The following is a 15,436-nucleotide window of genomic DNA, read 5'->3' as shown; positions in this document are numbered from 1 at the left end:
AATATTACTTCGGATTGGAGGGTTTATTGCACATGAACATTTTTGACAACGTTCTCCTTTAAATCCATTTAAAATAATGACTTACATTTTTCCCCCACCAGAAATTATGGTAAAGTATATATTGCACATGATCAAAATATTATTTTCATTTTGGTCGTGTAATATAAAAACTGATTCCATGACTTGAGCAAGCATTTACTATGTATATGTGTATATGTATAATTCATCACAGATCGAGTCGCCCGGCTTTTCCCCGAAGGCATCCCCCAAATGAGAGAAAATTTTCTAATTAGCTTCTGAAGCAGGTGCAGGTGAAAGGCTGGCAGCTGGTAAACAAGCGCCTTGTGCAGAAGGAGAGGCCGGATGTTGAGAGAGAAGCATCAGAGGCAGGAGGCCGTCTGTAATCGTCCTGGTTTGCACCGAAAAACCTTTGAATTTGGACCGGGAGTAATTGGAATTCTGTTTCTGGGTTGCCACTTGAGTTTTTCGTGGGGGGACTTAATCCACCTCTTAATACGTTCGACTGGAATTATGAAAAGGCATCAATACAATGCAAAAATGAAAAATAACAGCATGTGGTCTACATCAACCGGAGCAGTCGAGAATCAATACTGATTTACTAACAAGACAAATACATCGCACTCCCGAGATGCTGATTATTACATGTATTGACGTCGAGATCGCAACCGACGCGTTTGTCTCGTCGCAGTTGGCTGGAACTAATGTTACTCACATCAACCCCTCAAAGGAATTCCTCACTTTTTAAGTGCGGGTTGAAGCATCAGCGAGGATCAACAACCGCTCGCGCTCATTAGACAGTCGGTACGAGCGACTTTGGCCTCCCTCATCTTTCTTTTTCAGCGACTAATTAACGTTTTCGCGAGTCATTCTTCAACCTTCGCCGCGGACGACGGGGATGTTCGGGTGGCTATTTATATTCTCGACTCATTTTATTGAGCTCTCTTTTATTAAAGTGCCTCACGAGCTTTATGAAGACTGACAATATTTGTTGGAGGTAGCTGCGCTCGAAATATGAGAAAAATACAATTGGGAGGAAGATAAACACGTCACATTCAGGCAATTGGCCTTCCAAAATGGAACCTTTGGAAGGAGGGATTCTCAAACGGTGGTGCGCAACCTTTGGGGTGGGTGCGATGTAGGTCTATGGAATAAATGTAACTTTTTTTTTGGGTGGTTGTGTTGGGGGGGTCAGTTCATTTGGGGGGGGGTCTCAACTCGACTCACAGCAAGCCGCAGTTAGGTAGTTAGAGAACAAGTCCTCCAAAAGAAGAGGCTTCAGACTGCTTATTTGACCCTCCCAGTTGACATTTAATGTTAAAGAGAATTATCTATCCATCCATTTTCTGAGCCGCTTATCCACACAAGGGTCACGGGAAAGCTGGAGCCTATCCCAGTTCTCAACGGGCAGGAGGCGGGCTACACTCTGAACTGGTTGCCAGCCAATCGCAGGGCACATCAAGACAAATAGTCGCAGTCACAATCACACCTAGGGTCAATTTAGAGTGTCCAATTAATGTTTCATGTTTCTGGGATGTGGGAGGAAATTGGAGTGCCTGGAGAAAACCCACGCAGGCACGGGGAGAACATGCAAATTTCACACAGGCCGGTCTGGAGTGACGGTTTGAGCGCGTCCCCGGTCTGAAAAGTCTCGTTGTGATTAACGCACATGAGTTACTAACAGGGGAACTCCGGGTACGTAGCAGACGCTTACTGGGAAATTTCCCGGTCTCATAGTTCCCCTTCTTCTACATAGAGGGAGCTAACTTACGTTATAACCTAACCTTAAGACAAAAGTTGTTAAAAAGATATGAAGAGTTTGTTTTCAAAACGAGACATAGGCATTTTTTTCAGATTTACGAAACTCGCGCCAAAATTATCCATTCGGAGCTGGATAATTTTGTACGTTCGCTGTGTTTGTCTTTCTGAGACGTCCATAGCGAACATGAACACCCGGTGACAAGTAGTCGAATGGCACATGTTAAAGCTTGGATGGGGATGTTTCACTGACCGGAAGTTTACAAAATATACACGCATGCGCATTAATGACAAGGAGACTTTTCAGCACCGGGAGCGCTCAGACCATCACACCGGGATTTAACCCGAGACCTTAGAACTGTGAGGCCAATGCTTTGCCGCCCTAAAACAGAATTAACCTTTGCATAGCATTGCCTTGGCAAAGTCCACTTAGCTTCATACTGAAAATCCAAATCAGCAGATGAGCTAACAAATAGCAGCTGGCAACTCTTCCAATTAACTTGGATATTTGACGTCTAAAGCCGTCAATGGCAGTGAACGTGTTTTTGTGGCGTTCCTGTTAAAGATGATTTGAGATACAAATGTTTGTTTGGATTTGCAAACGTGATCACAGAACAATGTTAACACATCTCAAGGAAACACTGTATGTACGACGTAGGGTTTTAGTCTATTCCATAAAGCGACACCCCTTTTAGCAGAATCAAATTATTCTCAAGTTAATTTATTATAACTGCGAGTCCAGGTTGCGAAGACGAGGCGCCGGAATGAGCTGTATAAATACCCGTTAACTTCAAAAAAGAAATTGGCTGTGTAGCAAACACGAGGCGGCAGCCCAAGGTGATTGTAAATCATGCAATATGCATGGGCGGAGAGACGTCCAATTGAAGCCAATCGCGAAAAGCAACGCGGGGCGATATGAAGGGCATATTGGCCTGGAAGTTTATTCGCACGGGAGCGCATGATGAAATCTGCTTGTAAGAGCTCCATCCACAGACGTGCGGCGCACGCGCACACGCCGAGTGGGTGAAATTAAATTAACACGAGCCGATCAGGTAGAAAACTCAAATCAGCTTAGATTGCTTCATTTCTTCTACCATAAGAAATCCTTCAATTTGACAACAACAACCACAAAAAAAAAAGACAACGCAACAGCTTTTTTTTTCCTTTTCTTATTTTCTTCCAGGACTCAATGCATAGGAGTATACAGTCAGAATACAGTATTTCAACATGTTTTACAAAGATTGATACAGTATAGGAAACAAGAAATCATAAAAATAACTGCACAGCAGTAAGAAAGGTCAATTGCCGAGTATAGGTATGTCATTTATCGCACACACTGTGGAAATAGCTAATAAACACCACTGGAACATTGTTTTTTTTTTTTTTTTGCTCTCTACTCAGACGTCTACAGAAGAACACCTGCGCCCCTGCGCCCCGCTTGTTTGAATTCGGTAAGGAATGTTTTACATTTGAATAGGGGAGAAAAAAAAAAATTTGAATTTGGCTTTTTCTTGGCCGACAAAGCTCACACCACAGACACCCGAAAGAAACGCGCACACGTCAACACCGTCAAAGAAATCACGATGAAATGTTTTCAGCGTATTGGCGGTAGGGGTGGGACGCGATATCAATTCCGGCATCAAAACGACGATACCGCTGGTGTCTGATATCCACTGGATATCAGCCGCCATGAGCTGTCAACAATAACAACCTACCAGACGTATGATTGTGGTGTTCTTCCAATACAGCAGTGATTCTCAAAGTGTGTTATGGGAAAAAAAAAAAAAAAATCAGTACAATTGTATTTTATTTCTGAAATCAATAAATTGACATTTAATCCATGAGAAATTTTGACTATATATTTTTGTCTTCATTTTATTCAAACCAAGTCTGATTGTTAAAACTGCATAATGTTACAGTGGGTTACAATAATCCATCCATCCATTTTCTTAGCCGCTTATCATCACAAGGGTTGCAGGGAGTGCATCCCAGCTGTCAATTGGCAGGAGGCGAGGTACACCCTAAACTGGTCGCCAGCCAATCGCAGGGCACATCAAGACAAACCGCCACACTCACAATCACACCTAGGGGCGATTTAGAGTGTCCAATTAATGTTTTTGGAATGTGGGAGGAAACCGGAGTGACCGGAGAAAACCCACGCAGGCACGGGGAGAACATGCAAACTCCACACAGGCTGGTCCGGGATTGAACCCAGGACCTCAGAACTGTGAGGTCAACTCTTTACTAGCTGATCCACCGTTCCACTGAACTACAATAATATTAAATATATTTTTTAGGAGTAAAACCTTTTTGTTGTGGTTTGTTTATTGTGGTGAAGAGGAAGCTAAAGTGAAAGGCGAAGGTCAGAATTTACCAGTCGATCTACGTTCCTACCCTCACCTACGGGCACGAGCTGTGGGTCGTGACCGAAAGAACAAGATCCCGGCCGGATACAATCAGCCGAAATGAGCTTCCTCCGCGGGGTGTCCGGGCTCTCCCTTAGAGAACGGGTGAGAAGCTCGGTCATCCAGGAGGGGCTCAGTGTCAAGCCGCTGCTCCTCCGCATTGAGAGGAGCCAGATGAGGTGACTGGGGCATCTGATCCAGATGCCTCCCGGAGGGCTCCCTGGTGAGGTGTTCCAGGCATGTCCCACCGGAAAGAGACCCCGGGGATTACCCAGGACACGCTGGCCAGACGACGTCTCTCGGCTGGCTTGGGAACGCCTCGGGATCCCTCCGGAAGAGCTGGAAGAAGTGGCCAGGGAGAGGGGAGTCTGGGTATCCCTCCTGAAGCTACTTTCCCCATGACCCGACCCGGAAAAGCGGTAGAAAATGGGTGGATGGATGGAAAAAAAACCTCTTTCATTTTTTATGTGTGCTTCGGCCTAAGACACTACTGCAGGGGTGTCAAACTCATTTTTGTCTTGGGGCACATTGTACTCACGGTTTTCCTTAACCATAAAACCATAACAATCTTTAATTGGCTTATCATATTTACATGATATTAATGAACTAGTTTTGGAATCAGAAATCAAGGGTAATGGGTTTTTCAACTGTTGTTGATGATTGGTAACAAAAATGCTTGCAATATCTCAATCATTTATGATATGACAAATGGAAATTTTGGTCTAGATTTTAACAAAAAAAAAATTACGGTCATTGATGCACATGATTTGAACTACGCGGGCCACATAAATTCATGCGGGGGGCCAGATCTGACCCCAGGGCCTTGAGTTTGACACCTGCGCACTACTGTATTTCAATGTTGGTCAGAAATGAAATGATAAGAAAAAGTTTGAGAACCCCTACAATGGCAATTATTGCTGAATTGTGACGCCATCAGTAAAATATCGCAATTCCCACCCCTAATTGGCACGCAAACACACACATACACACATGTACACAAAAACTTCTGCAGCAAGGCATCCATAGCATTTTAGCGTTTTTGACAGCACACACACAATATCACAAGTCCAAATACATTGCTCTGTCTATAGCACTATCGTCACCGTAGGTTACCGAGAGAATAATTTAGAAACATTATATGTATCATCCTATTCAATAAGGCACATTTTTGGTCAAATAAAGGCTCTGAAAGAAGCATCTGCGTCCACTCGGCCAGTGAGAGGAGTCGACGGAGACGCGGGGCCCTGTCCCCAGGCTGAAGCCATTAGATCGGGTATCAAGGTGGGGGGGTGAGGGGTCCGGCAAGCATGCGGGCGGGCGGGGCCCCGTGTCGTCGGTCCCGATGTCAGGGAGGGCGTAGACGGCGGGGCGGGACAAGTAGGCTTGAGGTCCGTGCACGCACCCACGCAACCCCCGTCCCCTACCCGCCCGCCCTCACAAAGGCAGGAATGAACATTCTGGGGTGGGTGGGGGGGGGGGCTTCGCTACACACGACCACGGTCAGGTTCCAACACAACCCTGGACTATGGCGAAGTACACACACACACACATACACAACTATGGTCAGGCGCACACGTGACCAAGCTGAAGTACGCACACATCTATGATAAGGTACACACACACACACAATGATGATGAGGTACGCACACCACTAATGTCGTGTACGTACATAACCATGTAAGGTATACACACAGCCAACGTCGAGTGCACACACAACGCTCAGGGACACACAACTATGGTAAGGTGCACCGCAACCATGTTTAGGTACACACAAGTGGTAAGATATACACACTTTTGCGAGCGTGTACGTGTACCTCCCGCGCACTCACACAAACACATACACTCGCATACGCAACAGTGGTCACGTGACAATGGTCAGGTAACGACACACAACCGCAGCACTACTCAATGACATCATCACCGAGACTCGCCCCACCCTGGTTTCGCACGCGAATCCGGAAAAAAAGAACAACGAATATATACAAGCCGTTTTTGTTCATTATGTACCGCTCGAGTAACAACCGCATACCTGGCAGATTATTGACAGCAATCAGCAAAAGGGCTATTTCATAGCTTCAAGAGGCAGGATGCTCGGTGAATATTTGGACAACAGATTCACATCAAAAGAATGGCACAGGGGACGTCGTCATATTAATCAAGAAACATATTTACTACTATTCTATTGCTGGACTGCTACCGTAGGCGGAAATGAATCGTGAGCCTAACCCTTTCACCAGAATTTAGTAAGAATATGCGAGTATTGGTGACAATTTCAAGTAAAAAAAAAAAAAAAAAAAAAGCATGTTTCTGGTTATTACATTGTCATAAAAGAGCATTCAGACAATAATTCCACATCTGGGGACCCTTTACAAGGATTTAATTTCAATTGTGACCTGATGTGGTTTGCTGCAATTCCAGGTTTAACCTTATAACTAGTGAATAACTTTTTTTTTTTTTTATACTATTCTACTAAATTCTGGTGATATTGGTAAGCTGATGAGACTTGAAGGTAGTTGATTGCGGGGCTGATGCGGATGAAAATGTCAAGACATAGCAGCAAAAGTTTTGAAAAATATGATGAGAGAGGTTGGGTGTAAAAAAAAAAAGAAAAAAAAAGATCTTGAAATGTTTTTCTGTGCTTTGTTTTCGAAGTGGAATGTACCATGGCACTGAACACTAAAGGGAGGACAGACTCTGCTGTAAGTGGCTTCCACAAAGCACACACGGCTTCAAAAAAAATAAAATAAAAAATAAAAATAATAATAATCGACAATAAAAAATATAGAAACTGTGGAGCCGTCATTCCTATGAGCCTGTACATTGTCCTTGTGTGAGGACCCTTTGGTCTCAGTCAAAGTGGGGGCGCAGGCTTCCTGTCAATGCCTGTGGTCGGCAGGGCGGGGGGGTCATAAGACAGGAAGCGGGCGCCTCTCGGGCCCTCCCGCCCGACTTCAGGCGTCCCGTGTGCGCACGTCCCCGAACGCGCCTACGTTAAAATCACCTGTTCTCCAAAAACGCGATGCACAACACCGGGTGATCCGTTTAAAAAGATTCTTTTTTTTTTTTTTCTTTGTTTCCTTATAAAGCTTGCCCCCTCTTCCCCGGCGATAAAGACAGATTTAAAAAAAATAGATCCTACAATTCTCAAAAGGAAAAAGAAATTGAACATCTGATTATCTTCTGCCACAGGGGCTTACTTCTTTCTCTAAATCTCTCGACGCTTCACGTGACGCGCGCTTGAGGTTTGGCAAGTGAGCTTTAAGGCGTACCTTTTTCTTTTCATTTTTTTTTGGCGGCGTGACGCATCGACTCGCTCTGCTCTCCGTACGCATTTTCAAATGATACGCCGCACGGGAGAACATTATTATTATTGTTGCTATTATTATTATGATATTGCACCCACGGCAATAGTGCGCGCTACGCCAGTCTCTCCGTGATTTATCAAGCGCAAAACAAGAAGGAATAAGCCCCTGTAGTCACTGGCAGGATCCCCCCCCCCCCCCCCCCCCGCTACCCAGCCCGTCTTGGTCTCCACGTTAGAGATCAGTCACTTTGTTTTCCAGGGCGGCCGCGATCTGCTGGAGCCGCAGGGTCAGCTGCTTACTCTGCGCCGCCGGGTCTTCGTCCAAGGATGAAATGATCTGGGAGGAGGAGGAGGAGGAGAGAAGGCGGGTTAGGGAGGTGCGAAATTAAGGCGGAATTAGGAGGACACCGAAGTGAAGAAGGAGTGAACGGCGTGCGAGTGGGTCCACGGCTGGCAATTAGTTGGGCCGATGAAATGTCACAGATGGGCCAATCGAAAATGCCGTGTCCTATCATCACATGAGGTCGCGTAACAAATTTACAATCAAACGAACATATATTTATAATTCCATATGTCCCAGTGAATAAAAAGTGTGGAGAGTCTCCGATGCCAAAATGCACAAGGGCAGTGATTGGATGGGGTCATCATAGCCAACGTCCTCTCAAATATGTCCTCCCCTTGTATTATTATAATATAGCAACAAAAGTCAGGGAAATGTGGATATTAAAATAGCTGCACATTGGCTCCAGTTGCAAGATGGCGGGGTGCTAAATAAGTCGATCACGATCGACTGGTCTTGGTCGATGGCGGGACGACATGCCCCCCCCCCAAAAAAAAAAAATGATGTCAGCCAATGTTCCGTCTAAACTATTGTGCCCTGCTGATTCAGTCTCTTTGCAGATATTCTGTGTTGTGCGCAAAAAAAAATAAAATAAATAATTCAATGCAAATGGAAAGTATAACATACAGCTATTCAATTTGTGGCATTTTGCAATGTGATTCAATGAGTGAGGGATGACTGGTCGTTCCATCCAATGGCACAATTCACATATGTACTGGTTTCTTTCAGGCAGCACACGGAACTTTCTCTAACAACGATCGCTGCTTCGCCACACTCTCTTTTTCGGCACATAGGGTTAACTAACCCTAACCCTAACCTAACACCCCCCCCCTCCACTCTTAAAGACGTACACTCATAATTACAAATGTTACAGTACTTACGCAGCCCATCAATGTGTTTTATAATGACAGCGTCCACCACCGCTGCTTTAGTTAGCAACACAGTCTGGGCAACGTAGAGCCAAGACAAACTAGACATGCTGCTTATGTTTACTTTCGATTTTAACTTTTAAGATGCAATGACTGACGGGGTATATGAATAATCGAAGAGAAAGTGGTTAAATTGGACGAGATTTTCTCTTTTCCGAGTGGGAAAGGTCTAGTCTGAAGCCAAAGTAGAAAGTGCAGGATGAGATGGTGTACAATTTTAAAACTCAACCTTGGCACAGCCTGATCCAGGATGAAAGCACAGACAATACTAGTGCACAAAAAGCTAATTCTGTATTTTAAATATAGGAGGCAACATAACATTAACCTTGAAATGGTTTGGGAGCATCATAAACCCCCCCCTAATCATCGGTAGCTTGCGAGAGGCTGGCTGCTGGAAAAGTTAATCTTGGGGTAAAAAAGTCTGGGCACCCCTGGTTTAGCTTATCTTAGCTTGCTTTTTGCGCTGTGTGTTCAGAGCTAAAATCTGATCTAAAAGTGAGTTACAGTCAACTTCACAACATAAACACACAAGGGCTGCAACTAATGATAGTTTTTATAATTAATTAATCTTTCAATTATTTTTGGGATTCGTTACTGAATGCTCAGTGGATAATTCAATTTCCATTGTTTTATTAAAAAAACAGGACAATATTTAAAATTAACGGTGCATAAACTTGATTATTGCAGAATTGATGATGATTGAGTTTTTGGTTAGGTCTGTAATTTTGAAAAAGTTGCCCCCCACCCCGAAAAAATAAATGATTCAAATAACTGACAAAGTATTTTCCCATCCCGAGGGTCCAATTTCCTTCAAATTTTGCGTTCCGTCATGTGACGGCCCAAGTGCCGCACGTTCCCGACATGGCGCGGGGGGTTTGCGACGCCCCGCTATTTCTTCATTAGCTCTTGTTGATTCTTCCTTTTTTTCCTTGACCTCAAGTGGCAACACACAATGGACACGATAAAGCGTGAGAAGAAAGAAGGCAAAAAAAAAAAAAAATCAATTCCCATGAGCAATTTTCCAACTCACAACTTAGAAAAATAATTCCAATTAAAATTGCATGCAATCACTCTTCAGGCATATCGAGCAAGAGGAGAAGGGGGGGGGTGCGGGGGGAGAAAAGCAATAACAAAAGCGGGCAGTGGTGCGATCACTGGAATGGGCCGCCTTTGGGTCTCTTACCCCGTTGTAGTACTTGCTGGCGTACCGATACAGCTGATGGAGAGCTACTTGTGTGTTCAGCTTGTCCGTGTGTGACTGGCAGAAAAACGACAACAACAAAAATAAAACAACAGCAACAATTAAAAAGCTTTACCCTGAGGAAACACATTTGTTCATTTAAACTTCATTCAAAATGGACGCTGAATACCTCCTTAGAATTCTGATCTGGCCAGATAAACTTTGCTTTAAAAAAAAAAAAAAGATAATCATATAAAAAATATGTGCTAAATGAAATAGAGTATTTTTGAGTTTGTAATAAATGAATAATAATCTACATGAATATGTAAAAATCAGCATATCATGTATATATACAGCAACATTGGGGTTAATGAATCCCTCTGCATTTTCACATTTAAAAAATATGAAAAAGCTATATTGTATTTTAAAAACAAGCATCTTGTTGAAAAATAAAAATAACTCATGGCACGGTGGATCAGTTGGTAAAGTGTTGGCCTCACAGTTCTGAGGACCCGGGTTCGATCCCGGCCCCGCCTGTGTGGAGTTTGCATGTTCTCCCCGTGCCTGCGTGGGTTTTCCTCCGGGCACTCCGTTTTACTCCCACATCCCAAAAAAACGCAACATTAATTGGACACTCTAAATTGCCCCTAGGTCTGATTGCGAGTGCGGTTCTTTGTCTCGTTGCGCCCTGCGATTGGCTGGCGACCAGTTCATGGTGTACCCGCCTCCTGCCCATTGACAGCTGGGATAGGCTACAGCACTGACCCTCCGTGACCCCCGTGAGGATAAGCGGCAAAGAAAATGGATGGACGGATAGAAAGAGCTTGTGAAACAAACCTTGGTTTAAGAAGACACCCGTGCATCTTTCACTAGTATTAGCAGTTTAAGCAAAGGAAAAATGGCAGCTGAGTGTGCGTCTTACCCGTGAGACCTCAGCCAGGTGAGTGTTCATGTCCTGGTCACTGACCGGCACCATCTGTCGGATGCCCTTGTAGTAGCTGGCACACAGATGCGGTACAGTTCACAAAGTTCAGCAGGGAACCGAGAGCACAACGCAAACATTTGCAATGGTAAATTGCTGACGCCGCTTACTCATCCACCATCTTCTTGTAAGTCGAGATCTCCTTTGCATAGAGAAGTTTGTTACTCGGCGAGTCCTGCAGACGGCAAAAAAAAAAGAACATCACTAATTCATACCTGCTCGGTGACCACGCCCACAATTAAAACCACTCGCATCTCAAATGCACTTTCCCAACTGAAATGGATTGAAATAAAAGTCAATTCTCGCCGTCCAGAAAACAATCCCCCAAATTTTTGTTCCCCCACCCCCAAAAAAACGACCTACAGCATTTAGTTAATAAAAAAAAAGAACAGTAATAGAATTAAAATGTTTGTGCATCATAATTTCATGCCTCAACACCCATTGACATCGTGTTGCTCCTTCTGGTCTGCACAACTCGGCCACCGAGGGGCAGTACGGTACTTGTGTAATAAAGACCAGGTTCTCGTCAGGCAGCGGTTTTCAAACTCTTTTGCGCGCACCCCCCTTTTTTGGTGATGGGGTTGAAACAATTTGTGCCGCCCCCCAACATGACAAGAAATTGACATCTTCGGGGAGCAAACTTTTCTTTTTTGCACTGTATGTAATCAATTTTGATATTTTTGCCATTTTTTTCACATTTGCTTTCCCTCGCTCCCCATGAATATCTTTGGTGTTTAAATGTGTGCGTACTGTTTTAAGTGTTTTTGAAGAACCTGAAAACAATTTAAATCCTAATTTAAAAAATATCTATACTTTTTTTTTTTTGCCTATATAGCACATTTTCACTCATGATTAAAGTATTTTTTCTTCACTGACCCGACTGAGCTTGTGCTCGCTCTTTGTGCAGGCGTCCATGAAGGTCTGTGCGATGACGGACAGCGAGGCGTCCACCACTTCCGACACGTGGACGTCGAAGATGAAGTGAGGGTTCTTCAGGATGTTCACCCAGAAGCGCAAAGGCAGACTTGCAGGGGGAGGGGGGGGGGAGGACTTAGGATTTATTTATTTTTTTTTAAAGAGGACATATTCAGCAAAACGGAACTTTTCATGGCTGGTAGTTGTAGTCGCTGCCCACCCATGAAACTAAAAATAAAGGAAATCTCATGTTCTGTACCTATTACTAAGTATCGTAATTTCCGGCCTATAAACCGTGACTTTTTTCACACGCTTTCAACCCTGTGGTTTATGCGGTGATGCGGCTAATTTGGGCATTTTTTCTAACGGCCGCAACAGACGGTAAGAGTGAGACCGGTGAAATATAGGTGCCGAGAGAGTGACTTTTACCGGCTCTGCTAGCGTTAGCGTTGTGCTAGCGTGTTGCTGCTATGTTACTAGCATCTCTCAATGATATTTACTGGTAAGTTTTATTTGAACCGGCCCTGTTCACGTTAGCGCTAGCGTTAAACTCTTTCTTTGTAAATATCTCGTGTTTCAATGTGGGCACTTGCAGCTTTTACACAGCTGCGGCGTATGTATGTCCCAAATGGTATTTCCTTTACAAACTTACTCGGTGAGGCTTGTAACAAGGTGCGCTCTGTAGGCCGGGAATTATGGGATGTTTCTCGCCGGGCTGGGTGAAAATCCAGAGCCACTTTTAAGTGACCGCGGTACTAGACCGTTCAAATTCCCATCATGCAGACCCACTATTGTATAGAAGCACTCATACGTCAAGTCACTTGTATCTCAAAGCAGCATTGTATTTTCCATGCTTCCTTTATCCAAGCCGCTTATCCTCACAAGGGTCACGGGAAAGCTGAAGCCTACCCCAGCTAGCTTCAGGCGAAAGGCAAACTACAGCCTGAACTGGTCGCCAGTCAGTCAAAGGGCAGATATCGAAACCATCGCTGAGCGGGAATCGATCCCACGCTGCCCCCACTAAAGGCAGGCGTGTGCCGGTCCAGTTAATAAAGGCTGTGAGAGGCCAACAGCTTGACTCAGAATTATACATTGCATAATTTCCTCTTGAGTAAGCTCAGTGAAGAAGTGGGAAAGCGCATCTGCATCACAGGTTCAAATCTGGGCTCCGGCCTTCCTGTGGGGAGCTTGCATATTCTTGTCGTGCTTGAGTGGGTTTTCTGTAGGCATTCTGGCTTCCTCTCACATTTCCCAAATATATATTCCACTATCCTGCGATATGCTGGTAACCAGTTCAGGGTGTACCCCGCCTCCTGCCCGTTGACAGCTGGGATAGGCTCCAGCACTCCCCGCGACCCTCGTGAGGATAAGCGGTGAAGAAAATGGATGGATGGATGGATGGATGGATGTTTCCTATCTAGGTAGTTGTCTTCGGATATGAATATATGTGTGAACGACAGTTTGTATATCCAATATGTGCACTGCGATTGGCTGGCGACTAGTCCGGGGTGAGACCCCGCGTCTTGCCCAAAGCCACCTGGGATAGGCTCCAGCACACGAGCGACCTGACTGACGACAACACGGATAGAAGAAATGGATGAATGAATGGGAAAAAAAGGAACTATTTGATAAGACAAGGCATCACGGCACATTCAAAAAGAATCAATAGTATTTCCGTTATGTCGATCCTTAACAATGAATAATTCATAGGACTCCACAATCAAAAAGACAAACACAACTACTCCAAAATGCAAACAAAGGGGATCCGAGCTGAGCAACAGCCAGCGATGCTTGTCGGGCCCTCGCAAAAACTCTGACCTTTAAAAGTCTGACGCAAACTTTTAACACTACAGACGGCGCTACACGCAACGCTCGACTACGCTAACTGATTTCCCTTCTGAACAGAAAAACACCGGCTTCTTTCTTTTCCAAAATAAGGATGTATAAATGGAAAAAACAAACGAAAAAAAAAAACAACAACATTCTCCCTGATCTAAGCACGTGCCCACCCAAGTGAGACATGAAAGGCGCTGAGTGTAAAATAAAATACATAGTGGGCGGGCAAAAAAAAAAAATCCTCAGGAGGGTGGAGACCAAGAGCATAAAAATAACACCGTTGCAACAATCGCACAATTAAATTAGCTTGGGACACAATTACCATGTTTGTTTGTTGTTCTGCCTCGTACGCACATTCATATTTAATACGTGGCCCTGCGTTGATTTGATAAACATGACGGCTGGATGCCGAGTTGCGCGCCGCCGAATAATTAAATCGCACATCGGCTGTCCTTGTGCCGGCGCACTCGCTCTTTCCGTCTCCCTCTCTATCTCGGCCCGGCGTCAATCACACACATCGACATGCAACACGTTGTCTGGGGCGCCGCCGTCTTCGCCGGCGTGACACTAATTTATGCGCTGAAATGTCACACGGGAGCCCCGGGATTGCAAATGCAAAAAAAAAAAAAAAAAACGCACTGAGGCAAATTTGTGCATCTGTATGCATCTCTTTCTTGGATAATCAACTTTTGTTTTCTTGGGAGAGCTCCTCGCTATAACTCGAGACACAGATGTGAATTAGACACCTCAGCGCGTGTGTGTTGCAGTGTTTTGGCATCCGACCCAAATGTTCAAAGTTTGAAGACTTTTGGTTAGGGTCACTTTCCGCACGTGAAAGGGAAGAGCGAAACGAGTGAATACAAAATAAATGTTGTTCAAGGATATAGTCATCATTTTACATGAATAAAAGTGTAATGTAATAAGAACCAATTTGTAATTTTTATGAGGAAAAAGTTGCAATTGTATGAGAATAAAGTGGCAAGAAAAAAAAAAGATGGAAAATAAGAAAAATAAATTCTTATACAAGAAAAAAAAAGTTTAAAAATCCCAGAAATAAAGTGAAATGAAAGTTGCAATATTACGATTAAAAAAAAAAGTCTGAACATTACATGGTAACAAGTTGTAACATTACAGGGGATACAAAATGATTTTTTTCAAGTATAATATAAATAATAATAACAATAGGAATATAAATATAGTTAAATTACAATAATAATGTTGCAATGTCACGATAGCTTGGAAATTTACTTTTAAGAATAAAATCACATCGTTAAAAGGATAATGATTTTATGCAATGAGAAAAAAAATGTGTTGCGGATTTTTCGCCGAAAAAGTTTTGTTACAGGAATAAATGTTAAAACAAAGAAAAGTTGTAGCATCACAACAATGAAAATACTTTTTTCAACGAATGTTGCGATACACGTGAAAGAGAGTCCCAAAGTCGGAATATTACGAGAATAACCGTGAACCTACGAGACCTATGTTGTAATTAAAGAAACAACATAACAATATGGATTATGACATTAGAAGAAAAAAATTATGTTCAGAGGATATGATAAATTATGAAAATGATACCACTGATTGGAATGATTAAAAGTGTGATGATGACCGCAGAACAGAAAATGGGGGAAATGTTGATGCCGAGAACCTCAACTATTTGTGTGGCACTCGGATTGAGCCATGTGGCGAATAACAAAAATCTGCAAGTAATTGACGACCACACAAAAAGTTCATAATTTACCAAGAAATTTCCTAAGATGGCAGCAAAG

At 43.7% G+C, this 15,436-nt stretch overlaps 1 protein-coding gene across 1 annotated transcript in view; it reads right to left on the bottom strand.

Annotated features, from left to right (window-relative positions):
* Nucleotides 1–2,958: 2,958 nt before the first annotated feature.
* The window catches only part of plxnb2b (plexin b2b), a 113,541-nt gene continuing 101,063 nt past the window's right edge, over nucleotides 2,959–15,436 (bottom strand). Inside the window, 5 exon segments of the mRNA XM_061821560.1 lie at nucleotides 2,959–7,822; nucleotides 9,938–10,012; nucleotides 10,857–10,932; nucleotides 11,027–11,091; nucleotides 11,793–11,940. Of these exon segments, the coding sequence (XP_061677544.1) occupies nucleotides 7,718–7,822; nucleotides 9,938–10,012; nucleotides 10,857–10,932; nucleotides 11,027–11,091; nucleotides 11,793–11,940 (469 nt within the window). The 3' untranslated portion in view covers nucleotides 2,959–7,717.

Source organism: Syngnathoides biaculeatus, chromosome 6 (genome assembly GCF_019802595.1).
Source record: "Syngnathoides biaculeatus isolate LvHL_M chromosome 6, ASM1980259v1, whole genome shotgun sequence".
NCBI lineage: Eukaryota > Metazoa > Chordata > Actinopteri > Syngnathiformes > Syngnathidae > Syngnathoides > Syngnathoides biaculeatus.
This window is presented reverse-complemented; position numbering and strand designations above follow the sequence as displayed.